Here is a 12,919-nt window from a genome sequence, read left to right as displayed (position 1 = left end):
TGTGCTGTAATTTTTGCCAATGATATTCGGGTAAACCCAGAAAAGTGTTGTAAGTTGTTCTTCAGCCTATTAATGTGTATATATGTCAGTGAATGACTTCACTGGGCCCTCACTATCCCTCCCCCCTGACTTTTAGGGCTATATATTAAATTATTAACATGACAGACCTGTTAATAGAACTTAGATGACAGCACAATTATCCTGAATAAACATTTTCAGCCTGGACTGTGCAGGATTAAGAGACTTTAAATCCTCAGTCATCTATTCAGGGCCTGATGGATCTGAACTAAAGTAAGTGATTGGGCATTAGGCAAGCAAACTTTTTTTTTTTTCAATTTCATTTTTAAACTCCAGGAATTTAGATGGGAATCCTGTGATATCCCATGTCTGCTTTCAGCCATCAGTTGCCTTAGTCCAGATTTTGGGAGCTCTGCTCATCTCAAGTTATCTGAGGAAGCTAACGCACACAGTAAATGCATCTTAGGTACTTGAACATACTAGAAATAATGCCTAATAGGACAAAGTCATATCTAGAGGTTAAAACTTATTTCATGTGGGATTATAGTCTTAACTTGGAATTATGTGGCATTATAACCAGTCCTGTCAAATGTAGCCTTTTTGTTTTCGTTTGATGTCACTGCAGAGCAAAAAGGAGCTGAGATCAGTAGAAGACAGTACTGACAATTGTGTTTCAGGCCCTGTGGGTGGAACAGGGAAAAAGCCCTTTGAGTGTTGGTCAGGGTGGTAGACTGCAGGAGGCCCCTTGACGTATTTGGAACAATTTCTGTTTTTATAAAAAGCAACTGAGTAGTTAAAAACTCAACTCTTCTGAATGTGTTCGGGGCATGAAGTGTTACCAGTGTGGAAAGAAGTATTTGGCATCTTGTGGATGACTCAGCATCGTAACATGAAGTAGGAAAATAGGAACACCTAGTGTTTTAAATACCTGGAACACTGGATGCTTTCTGTAATTTGACAGGCTGATGACGGCATTGACTTTATTCTCTAGGGCTTCCCAGTATGTCTGTCTGTTGTTCCTTGGAAATGTCTGTATGTTTTTCTAAAGCCCTGCTTGTTTGACCAGTCTCTTCTTTCTTCTATTTAGTTTTCTTGTTAAAGTCAAAATACCTTCAGAAAGCTAGTGATTAGTTTAGGCTTTTGATAAAACAGCTCATCTGCTAAGATTACTCTATGCAGTACTTTCCAGACTCGTTTCTTAATCCAGCTGTCATTGTAGCTGGAGATGACTTGCTTCATGACTGCGGAAGTGCCAGGACTTGGAAGAGGCATGGCAGTGCAGATTGGCCTGGTGGTATAAAACCATGTCTGCTCGCTTGCTGGGCTCCTTGCAGAGGCTGCAGAGCAAGCTGCTTTGTAGGAAAAGGTCATGTTCTTTGTGCTGTGCATGACCATTAATACAAAGGAAAACTTCTCAGCAGCTCATGTTCATGGTAAAGAGATCGAAAGCCACTATTACTAGTTGCCTAATTGCTCACCTTTATGACTGTTACAAGTTTCTCTTACTGCCCTGTAAAATAGGGAGGGAATGATGTGAGAGTCCTTCGCATGAACATTGCTAATTTGTCCTGCTGAATTTACATCAGGCTACTGAAGACCTAATTTGCTAGGTGTCATTTCAATAAGAACTAGTTTGGGGTCTTAAAGCAAATCAAACTGTATTAGATGAAATGGCTGCTACAGAGAGTCACCAGCAATCCTTTAGGTAAATGGTAAATTCCAGTGTTTACATCCACTGCAGAGTATGGAATGGCAGTCAGTTTTATTTCAGCTAAGTACATCTGCCTCCCAGGAGATTAAGCTTCAGAACAAAATAGAGAACAGTTTTCTCTTAGAAAACTCAACAAAATTCAGAACCCTTGATTAATTTACTGCTTAGAAGACAGGAGCTGTAATAAACAAAACTTGTCAGAACAATGCTGCTAGGCACACATAGGGCTGGAAGATGATGTGTTTAAAAACTCTGTGTTGCTGAGCATCTCCTGTGGCTGTGCATTCGTGCTTAGCTCTTCCATCTTCCTTCAGCTGCCCCTTCAGAAGCCAGGCTCTAAGACACCTACGCCAGAATGGCAGCAGCATGCCACGAACCAACTTGACTCCTCTACATGTTCACTTACGCATGTTTTAACCTGTGGGATCGTGACCTGTAACTGCCTGCTGTTCTTTATGAGGCTCTCATTTAATTTGCAGTTGCTCTCATTTACTGTGAAGTAGGTGATGAATTTCTGTAGTATTCCAAGCTGGTGGGAAGGTCTGTCTCTTTAAAACAGAAAACTGACCCTCCAGAGCAGAAGACCTCAGACTTTTTCAGCATGCTCTCCAGGTCAATTTATTACAATTAATTTCCAGTATAATAATATTATGGACAACTTTTTCCTCCCCTCTCTAATCATGCAATAGCTTGAGGCTATGGAATATACCCAGTACTGTGGATTTCAACCTAATGTATGCAAAGGCATATTATATTTTTCAGTGTTTAGAAAGTGCTTTTATAAAATGTTAAAAACAGATTAAAATGACATGACAACTGAAACATATGGGGACAGTTCTTATCACTGCAGCCTCTTGGTATGTAGATCTGTCCGGTCTTCGTTGAACTAATTAGATTAAACAAAGGCTTTCCTAAGATAATCACTTTGCAAGCCTTTTCCTATATTACAGCAACCAGCTTTACAGTGTTGTTGAAGGTCAAATGCTAGTACCAGCTAATGCTTAAAGTCTGAATGCATAGTGTTCAAGCAGATGAGTAAATAGAGTAGCACAGGATATGTAATTGTCAAAGCTTTGACTCTTGAGATTTTGCTGGAGTTTTTAAGATTTAATTTTCTTAATGCATATTAAAATATTTCCTGGAGATTGGTTACTCCTTGGTGAAGCCAGTATTAAATGTGAATTAAATAACTGGAAAGGTTTGGGTAGGTCTTTATTGGTATCTTAGGTCCTGTGTGTCCTGGCAATAGTGATTATGCTACATCAGACTTCTGCTATTCACATTTTAATTGTGTGTTTCCACTTCAAGCTATTACTGCAAGATGGTTTTAATTTTAACAAATGTAGAAGAAAGATTATTGCTTGCTTTCAAATACAGGTATTTAGTATTGCTTCTGCCTGTCAAGGACTACTTGTAGAGACCCTTTCTGAAACATGCTCAACTTTCAGGGCTGTCTTGATAGCAGTTTTGTTTTGTTTTTCCTATTTCTATTTAGGGTGTTAGAACACTGCACATAACATCACAGCTTTTTCTGGCTTGGTCAATGCACTGTGTTCTGGTGACACCAGATAGAGTTATAGGCTACAGGCTCATCATGCTTTGGTAAACATCTCCCCATGCAGGCTTTTGAGTTTGCCTTTTCAGTTCCGACTGCAGAAGCCTGTGAGGTGATACAACCTCCAGCACTGGTGGAAATATCAAACCTTTGGTTCAATGATTTTTGAATTATTGTCTTCATCTCATAACAAAGCACACTGATGTTTTTCAACATCAGTTTGATTTGGGTATGGAGTTCAGGATGCAGTACTTGTGGTAGGCACCCACAATGACATTACGTATCAGCGAAGCTGTTAAAGTCAGAGAACCGTGGAGTCCTTTCAGACTTGCACAAGTATCTGAATCCTGCCTACAACAGTATCGACTTTTTCCATCAGGTGCCTCTTCAGTGTAGGAGTTTTAGTCACTTGAGTGTGACAGACAATACCTCTACAGTTACTGGTAGTCCAAGTGATAAGGAAACAAGGTTGATGTGCTGAATGGAAGATTGACTTCTTCCTGGTGATCACCAGGTGCACAGCTTTCAGTTGAACAGTGACATACCTTCAGCTGAATTAAACTTAAAATAAGCTACAACTTCAGTAATGGCTTGCAAGTGATTGGTAGTTCTGATAACTGTTACCTGATTTTAAAAATTGGGATATTAGCAGATTGGAAGTTTAAGGTGAATTGCTTCAGAGCTATAACTCTATAATGCTTTGGAGCTCTTGCTGCTCAAATAATGTCTCAAATGGCTGCTGCAAGAATTGAGTTTGGAACTGAAACACTGATCAAAACAAAATAATCTGATACTGGGAAAGATAAATATTATTAGATGACCTGTGTGGCTTAAGAAATACACTTTCTTTTGGTACTGGAGTTTCAGTGTTTACAGTTTCATTATGCATTGCCACTTTCTTGTTACAGTGGACTGTTGGAACTTGCTGTAACAGGAAATGATTGAATGTTGCAAGGCTTGGCATTGAGCCTCATAAAGGGTATTTCTTAAAAGACATTTGTACTGATTTTTTTTTTTTTTCAGTACAAATCAGCAAAGAAACTAGGTTAAGATACACATCCAATATGTACTCATATGCTTTTATACTGTCTGAAATATCTGGTAAAAATGGGCTACTGCAGCAGATTCTTTCTGATCTGATTTGGTGTAACAGTTGCTGATGTTTAAACAAGGTTTCATGTTTTGGAGCAGAACAGGTCTTGCTCAGTATTCAGGATTTGAAGATTCTCTTCCTCTGAATTTTCCAGAGCTATTTCTGAGCAGGGACACACAGAATAGCCTGTAACATTACTAGAATTGATATGCAGAACTGTGCCGTTTTTGTACTGTTAATGTAAATTCTTGAAGCTGTCTGGGAACCCTAAGTATTGGATCTGTTGGTATGTTAGAATATCAGTGAGGTACTTCAGAATACCGAAAGGGCTTCTCAGGTGTAACCTGTTAGCAATATGTAATCACTACATTATTACGTCTTAGTGAAAATGGATCTAGATGGCATAAAAATGATAGAGAGGAGTATTAAGCATATGAGCTACTGATTAAGAGATATTATTGCTCTTCTGATGACTATGCATGAAAACAAGTCTTGGCATGGCTCATCAGTACTCCATTGCAAAGCTTTTCAGTAGGAAGTTAGCAATGACTGCAGCTGTAGCTTTTCCTAACCTCATATCTGTACTTGGATTTGGGAGTATTTGGGCCTAAAGTGCAAAGCTACTGTGAGAGGCTTGAGCTGAGCTTTTATTAAGGCTGGCCAGCCTTAATTAAATTTAAATTAATTTTGATTATAATTAGTTGTGGGGCATTCTGTTTGGTCTATTCTTGCACAATTAGCAGCTGCTGCATCCACTCCGTAGCTATACAAACTCATTTGCCTGATCTGCTTCTTGTTACCCTGTCACAGCTTGTGATCAGATGCCAACTGATAAATCCTAGGCTCCCAGTTGACCAACAGCATCTAGCTTTTGGCCTTTAGTTAAAGATGCAGTGTGGCTTTAAAGAGCACTCTTTCATATATGAGCTTACATGAGTTTCTTCTCTTACAGGGTACTGTAGCAGAACTTGATAGAGTCAGCTGAAGAATAGTTGTTAATCAAATGAGTGCATCCTAGAATGCAGCTTAACACCACTGAAATGGGCTCTTAAACTACTTTAATCTTTTTTTTTTTTTTTTTGGTTTTGTAGGATGTGGAAGTTTTATGCATATGAATATTGATTGCTTTATGCTCTTTATCTCTTCCCAGAAAACAGCCATATCTTTTCTCAGAATTTTCCAGTGATAGGACTAGAAGAACAGCTGTAGTAGTGACGCAATCACTCCTGCATCTTTTAGTATCAATGGTTGTCTTCAGTGCAAATGCAGTACTGTGTCCGTGTGCTCAAAGTGGTAGATCAGCTACAGATGTAGTCAATTGTTTCCAGAGCAGACAACTGAGACTTTCCTGCAACACTGACCTTAAATTTTTGGTTATCAGGTGCTTACACCTAGACATGGACACAGTTGTTGAGCCAAACAGTACTCTGACCTGGCAGGGTAATAGCCAGAATTATTTTTTCCTATGTGATTCTGCCTTTGCAAATCAACATAGTCTGGTAACTGCTTGCCTTTGCTAGGCAATGACTATTTGATGCCATGAGTATTCAATACAACAATAGCAGTTTCTAGATGAGTTTGACTAAATTTGAATGCTTCTTATGGCCTGATGGGGGTGGCAAAGGGGCATATGGCACCTTGGGGTCTTGTTGACCTGGAAGTGCCCAGGTTATTTTTTTTCATTTGAGGCTGGCAGCCTTAATGTTTCGCAGATGAATATATGGTTACTTGTGCTCACCCTGCCATGTTGATAAAGCTGACCTATGTGATCAGACTCCTGTCTTTTCTGCACACAGCAGATCTTTATATAGACATGAAGAGTTTGTGCATTCACTGTGAAGTGAATACATGTGTATGTTAAAGAAGCATCAGCTGAGTGGGGGAAAAAAACATAGAGTGCCTGTGCAGGTTGAGAATCCTGTGGGTTGGGGTTAATTTCTCAGCTACAGTGCTCTCATAATCAGATGGAAGAGCTGGCCTTAGTCTCCTATATCCCTTCTGTAGGAGGATGGTATTATGCAATTTTTTGCTCTATGCAAATAATAAAATGCAGATGCTGTGGGAGGCTTCAGCTGATGAAATGGGCTGGAGTGGGGTGCTAAAACTGGATGTGAAAACGTATTAAGACCTCGGTCTGTCTGACGATATAATATGCTTAGTTACACTGCAAATGTAGTTCCTGCGCCGGTTAGCTTTGCGTTGAAAATGTTTTCCTTGAGGACTGCAGAAATGAGTTTAAGCTAATGCACAAAAAGCTTGCTCATCTTGAACGCCAAAAGCTTCCTGGTATGTTGGAAATAATTTTTAATTTGAGCGTATTCTTACCACATGTGGTGCCCATGGTGGATTTTCCAAACTCCATTTTCCTGGTAACTGGCTTACTTCCAGGTGTTTGTAAAGGTTTCCTGTTGATGATGAACCACAGGGATGTACCAAGTAGAATTTAAGACTTAAAGGCTGCAACTCTTCTTAGAAGTTCTGAAGTATAATAATGCAAGGTTATTTTGGGACTGGAAACATCCATTTTGTGCCTTGTCACTTTGCCAGTTGAATACGGACTAAAAATATGATAGGAAATATGAAGAACTTGTTGTTGGGCAGAAAAATATTCTGTAATCTCAATACAAAAAGAAGGATTGTCTTACAATGTACTATGTAACTGAATGTGTGTTTATTCTTTCCCCAGATCGTACCTGTCGCTTGGCTTGGAGAGCACAGCTCGCCATGGGACGGCCTCAACAATATCTCTCCAGAAGGGGTCTCTTACTTGGGTGATGTGTCTGCTGTCCTGACTGTCTTCATACCCAAAGGATTTATTTTCCTTTTGGAAATATTTTAAATTGAAATCTTGTTCCTTACTGGAAACTGTGTATACTAAAGACTGCAAGCATCATGGGTGATATGGCAAACAACTCGGTTGCATATACTGGTGTAAAAAATGCTGTCAAAGAAGCTAATCATGGAGATTTTGGAGTCACTCTTGCAGAGCTCCGTTCTCTTATGGAACTTCGAGCTACAGATGCACTGCATAAAATACAGGAATGCTACGGAGATGTACAGGGCATCTGTACAAAATTGAAAACTTCACCAAATGAAGGTAAGTCAATTTTAATGTTGCTATTGAGGAAATTCCACTTATGAAAAACTTGAGTCAAGTAATCTTTATTTTTTAGAAATAGCTTATAAAGATTTATTAATATTATAGTATCTGAAATACTGTCTCTTACTCCTGTAAGACGGGATGATACTTCAGTGATAATAAATAAGCAAGGGTTTTCAGCTTGCCTAACTGCATGCACCATTTTGAACTAGTGGCAAAATTGCACATAGGAAGGAACTTCGATGTAGGAATCCAGATATGAAATGAAATAGCAAAACAACATAGCAATGTTTTTTTTTAACTTGGTGTGAATGTTTTGTGAATTGTTCACGTGACCTGTAGATCAGAATTTAGATTATGCTGTTGTAGAACACAAGGTTTTTATAATCTAATGGAGAGCTTATTAATATGTTGTTAATTGTGTGTTGCTACCCACTTCTTGCGTTCCTTAATGCAGCAATTCTCAAACTCATGTCATCTGTTTTGTTACTGTACTGCAATGAACTCATAATAGCCATATCTAACTTAAAAGTCTACCTTAGATCAAGTAGAAATTGCAGAAATACACAACTGTCAATGCAGCTCTAGGCACTAAGATGTACTGTGACCACTGGGAGAAGGTATGCGAAGTGATCATGCAATCTCCAGAAATAAGCATCTTCAGAGAAGTTTTTGCCATTTCAGGCTCAGTGGTGGCCTCTGAATGTGACTATAAATGTAACAGGTCTCCTTCCTGAGAGCCTTCCAGAAGTTTTCCTTAAGGTCTAGTCATCTCTTCCAGGTGAAATAAAAGCTGTGAGCTTTGATTTGTGAAATAACAGGTTCAAGTTATATTTGCTTGAGTTAATGTGAAGTCCTGCTGTTGCTTGTGGTTGATACCGAGTACCAAAGTCGAGATACTGGCAAATTCTGGTGTCTCAGCATTTAAGTGCTTCCCTAGCTCTTAACCAGCTTCATGTTGGTGGCAGTGAAGTACCTTGAGAACTGTTCTTTCTGTTCTTCAGAAATGCTATGGAAATGTTTGCATCCTTGGCTCAAGCACAGCCTACTAATGCTATAAGATACCTCTTGGTACATCAGCATGTAGCATGTTTTGGCTTGATCTGCTTTTGAAGCCAGACGTCTTACATTCAGACTCCTAAATGATTTCAGAAGGTCAGCTGGCTTTCTCTTGCCAAAGAGCAGGTAGCCAGCTCGTATGCCTGACCTGCCAGTAGACCAGTTCTAGGCTGAAGAAGAAACCTGTAAAACAAAACCTGAGGAGTTTGAACTTCATTTCTTGGCTTCATCTGTTTTAAAGCTAGAGCACATGCACGAAGCGCTGCTGTGTGCAAGCAGCATAACATGGCTTGGGTAAGAGCAGCAGTCTTCTATTCAGCACCCCATTGACCTGCTGAATAGCATTGAAAGGCAATTTCTCTTCTCCGTGGAAAAAATCCATAGTACTCTACAAAGAGTGCCTGAACTGAGGGTGAAATCCAGTTCTGCAGTGGTCTGTGAGGTTTAAGGCCCATTATTACTGCGAGCTAGAGGAGCTTGTGATTATAGACAACCAGGATGAACTAAGCACCACATGCCTAGCATACTGCAGGGTTCACTTTGTTCGTGTCCCATAAAGTAACTGTCAGATTAATGCATGGGAATCATGAGTGAGAATATATTAAAAACAGAATAGTTAGATGCCCTTTCCCACAGATTGATTCTGCTTTACCTGAGGACTGTGTGATCAAGGCCTTTCCTTTTTAAGATCTTGACATTTAGATGTTTTTAACTGATTACAGTACAGTACAATTGCTAACTTGATAAAAGATAAAAGCCTTTTTTGATGTGTGAGAGCAGCTCATAAATGCAGCAAGGCTTCAATAGTCAAACTTGATAATTAGCTCAGAAAAGATTAAGATGAGTTATAGAATAGTGTCTAGTTTTTGTTCTAAATTACTACATGAATTTTTAGAGAACAATGTTTTTAAGGCAAATTAATCTCTCACAGAGGTGTTGGTGTAGAATTAATGTAGGAGAACTATGTCTCTTCTTTTGTCAAATTTAAGTTGTAAATATAGAAACAAATTTCTAACAGAGAAAATCTATGCAGGACTATGAAGGCTGCTTAGGAGATGGACTCAGTGATCTTTGTTGGTCCTTCCAACTCAGGATATTCTGATTCTGTTCTGTGCTATTAATTGTACTCGTTCTAATTCTTGGAGGAAGTCTTGAGTGTACATCTGCAAGGCCCTATGGCATTTCTTCCCATTCAGAAGGTCCCTGTATGATAGGAAATGCTGACTTGCATAACCGCTAGTAGCTTCACAGCTAAAGTACATGTAGTTTTGCAATATTACACAGTGAACAACTTCAGTTTGTGTAATTTCTTGCTTTGGAGTTCTTGACAATGTAAGACAGTATCTCCTTTCAGAAATGCCTGGCATAAAATGAGAAATGGGAACTGTCCTTTGCCAGTATTATTAGGAAAGACACTTTTTTACTGCTTAGTATTTAACACTTATGTCTTTTGTATGTGTGCAAGTTCATATAAATGTGAATAAATGAATGTTTGACATATCTGTAATAGCAAAATCCTGTGTGTTCTGGGGAGGTGGACTACCACTGGTTTTTCCATAGGTCTACATCATTTTGATTTTCTAGTAGTTCCTGCTTCTAGATTTCTAATATTTTTTTTCATAAAGCTTCAGCTAGGCCCTTCCCCAATATTTTTCAAACTTAAACCCAAATAAAAGAAATTATCCTAGTTAAAATACGTAATGAATAATGTAGTGCAGTAGTGGGCCTGTAGATTGTGAGCTATGAAATTACTAACATGTGGTAAATATAGCAGGTTCAGTAGCTGTTCACAGTTCCTAATGGTGAATACTAAAAATCCAAATGCTATTTACCTTTGTTAGGTGTGTTTACTAGTCTTTGTTTAGTGATGCTGATAGTAGCTTAACTTTATATAGCTTTGTTAGAAAATGCTTGTCCTTCTTAGGAGACTTCTACTGTATACTTCTGATATTCTGCCTCCTGTGAAGGGAGGAGGGAAATGGTATCACTGACATCATGTAAATCATCTTCCAAACACTGCCATAGTAAACAAAGAAGAGACAAATTGTATCTCTGGTAAAACAGAAATATGGTGCAACCTTTTTGGAATGGCCAAACTGTCCAGGGTTTCTCCAGATACACTCATATAGATTAATTTTGAAAACGGTCTTGCTGTGTCCTCTTAGTTTGAGAGAGAAGGTAAGCAGCTCAAAGCTTGAACTTAAAGAAGCATAGTGTTACAGCTGACCAGTAAAATTGTTCCTGTGTTAAACCTCCAAAGCTGTGAGTTCAAGGTGAACGTTATGATAGAATAAACCTAACTTACTGTATAAACCAAGGACATGTTTAATTCTGTTTGATTTTGAAATGATCCACAAATGATATTTCTGCTTTTCAGTTAGGTGATTACGTAGTAGTTTTTGCATTTAAAACTGAGCTTTGAAGTTCAGTAGTCTTTGCAAAGTATCTTGAAATACCATGTAATGGTTCGGTTGGAAACGTTAAATACTTCACTTAATATGAAAACCGGTTTCATACTTAGCATGTTTTAATCCCTTGTTATTCCTAAGCAACTGGGTAGACAGTTTTCTGAATAGCAGTTCTTCAGGAGTTGTCTTTAAGTAGGTACTGATAATAAGAAAGCTTGGGATGATAGGGTTGAAGTGACTGGAGTTCTGCTCTGAACACATTCAGAAATTTGGCCAAATTGCCTTTAAAAGGAAGCTAGTGGTGGATATTTAAACTTGCTGTGGAGGGTTAGGCAGCTGGAAATTGTTGAAGTAAAGGTGTACTTATTAAAGACCTTGAGTTCATGACCTTGCACTGAATATACTTGGACTTGGTATTCCTTTATTTTTAAGGACTTAGCTAACTGTTGAAACACGTGAAGTGTTTTCTAGTGAATGCCCCTCACTCTTAACCACTGGTGTCCCTTAAGGGCGGTGCAAGAGTTGAGGTAGTGAAGAGAATTCAGAAAGAAATACGCCAACTTAGAAAGAAGGCAGTTGAAAGAAAGGCAGAAGGAAAGCTGAGGTGACAAACCATAAGCACCACTTGCGCAGTGCCCAAGACAGACTCTGTCTGTGTGAGAAGGGATGTCAAGAGACTGAAGCTTCAGAACAGCCATCGGCTGCTGCCCAGGCCGAGGCAGCACTGTTAGGTGGCTCCTCTTTCCTCATTATGCCCAGAGAGCTTTGCCAGACTTTCACAGTGTTTTATATCATAATTAAATAGTACATAATATAAATACTATGGCTGCTGTATTTATCACACAATATTTTATTAATTAGATGCATTGGATTAGAATTAGAATTGTGGGAACATAGGGTGCTGTCTCTGAATATCCAACCCCGACCAGGAGAACCAGAGCTGGCATCACAGCCAGCGGCCATCCCAAATCTGCGTGGTGCTGCTCAGCCTCTACAGCAGTGACTGTGAACAATCTCATCTTGTAAACCTGTTTGCTTTGTACAAGGATGTCTGTTACTGTTACTCTGCTGCCATGCAATGTTGTGTTCAAGTCGGTAGGCCTTAATTTTAATTTATATTGGCAAACTGTGAATTATGAAATATAGCAAGTCTTGTTTAAGGATGATTCTTATGTAATTATACTTGATAGATGTCTCTTCTGTATTGTTTCCAAAAATATGGAGTGGCACTTGACCCTGTGAATGGGGAATATCAACCACTTCTTGCACGAAGGTGAAATGCAAATGAGTGTTGCTAACTTTGTCTTCTTATTAAATAGGTTTAAGTGGAAATCCAGCAGATATAGAAAGGAGAGAAGCAGTTTTTGGGAAGAACTTTATACCTCCTAAAAAGCCAAAAACTTTTCTTCAGTTAGTATGGGAAGCACTACAGGATGTTACACTAATTATATTAGAAATTGCAGCCGTAGTATCCTTGGGCCTTTCTTTTTACCAGCCTCCAGGAGGAAATGAAGCATGTAAGTAAATATTTGAAAAAGTAGTTATCTATCTGTGTTACACTTACGATTTCCATGGTCCAGCATGCTTACACTGTAAATTTGATGTGAGATAAGTCTGGAAATGCAGCCGATTGTTTCTTATTAAGACAACAATGCTAGAATTCTACCTTGACTTAAAAAGCCAAGACTTACCTGCTCATGATCTGGGCTGATTCTACCCAAAGCAATGATAAGGGTGAAGTGCAAGCAGCAGGTCCTAAGTCCTGTTTTAGATTAGTCAAGCTTCTGTGCAAGCAACTATCTTGGTATCTTTGTCTCAAATATTTAAGCAATTTAGGAATTGTCAGTGCTTTCTCTGGGGAGTCAGCATGTCTTACCTTCTCCTTGATTTGCATTATGACACTGGTAACTTTCCAGTTTAAGAAACAAAGCTATGTTTATAGTCTGAAACTGAAGGTTAAGGGATCTGGCGTTTG

The 12,919-nt window shown here is 38.9% G+C and overlaps 1 protein-coding gene across 3 annotated transcripts in view; it reads left to right on the top strand.

The window, feature by feature from the left end:
* Nucleotides 1-12,919, top strand: part of ATP2B1 (ATPase plasma membrane Ca2+ transporting 1) — a 61,683-nt gene that overhangs the window by 19,491 nt on the left and 29,273 nt on the right. For all 3 annotated transcript variants that reach the window (XM_084283427.1, XM_084283425.1, XM_084283426.1), the window contains exons 2-3: nucleotides 7,064-7,474; nucleotides 12,264-12,461. In XM_084283427.1, the coding sequence (XP_084139553.1) occupies nucleotides 7,270-7,474; nucleotides 12,264-12,461 (403 nt within the window). In that variant the 5' untranslated portion in view covers nucleotides 7,064-7,269. The remainder of the gene's footprint in view (nucleotides 1-7,063; nucleotides 7,475-12,263; nucleotides 12,462-12,919) is intronic.

This window comes from Netta rufina (genome assembly GCF_964035555.1).
Source record: "Netta rufina genome assembly, chromosome: 1".
Lineage (NCBI taxonomy): Eukaryota > Metazoa > Chordata > Aves > Anseriformes > Anatidae > Netta > Netta rufina.
The sequence above is the reverse complement of the archived record's forward strand: the minus strand, read 5'-3'. Positions and strand labels throughout refer to the sequence as shown.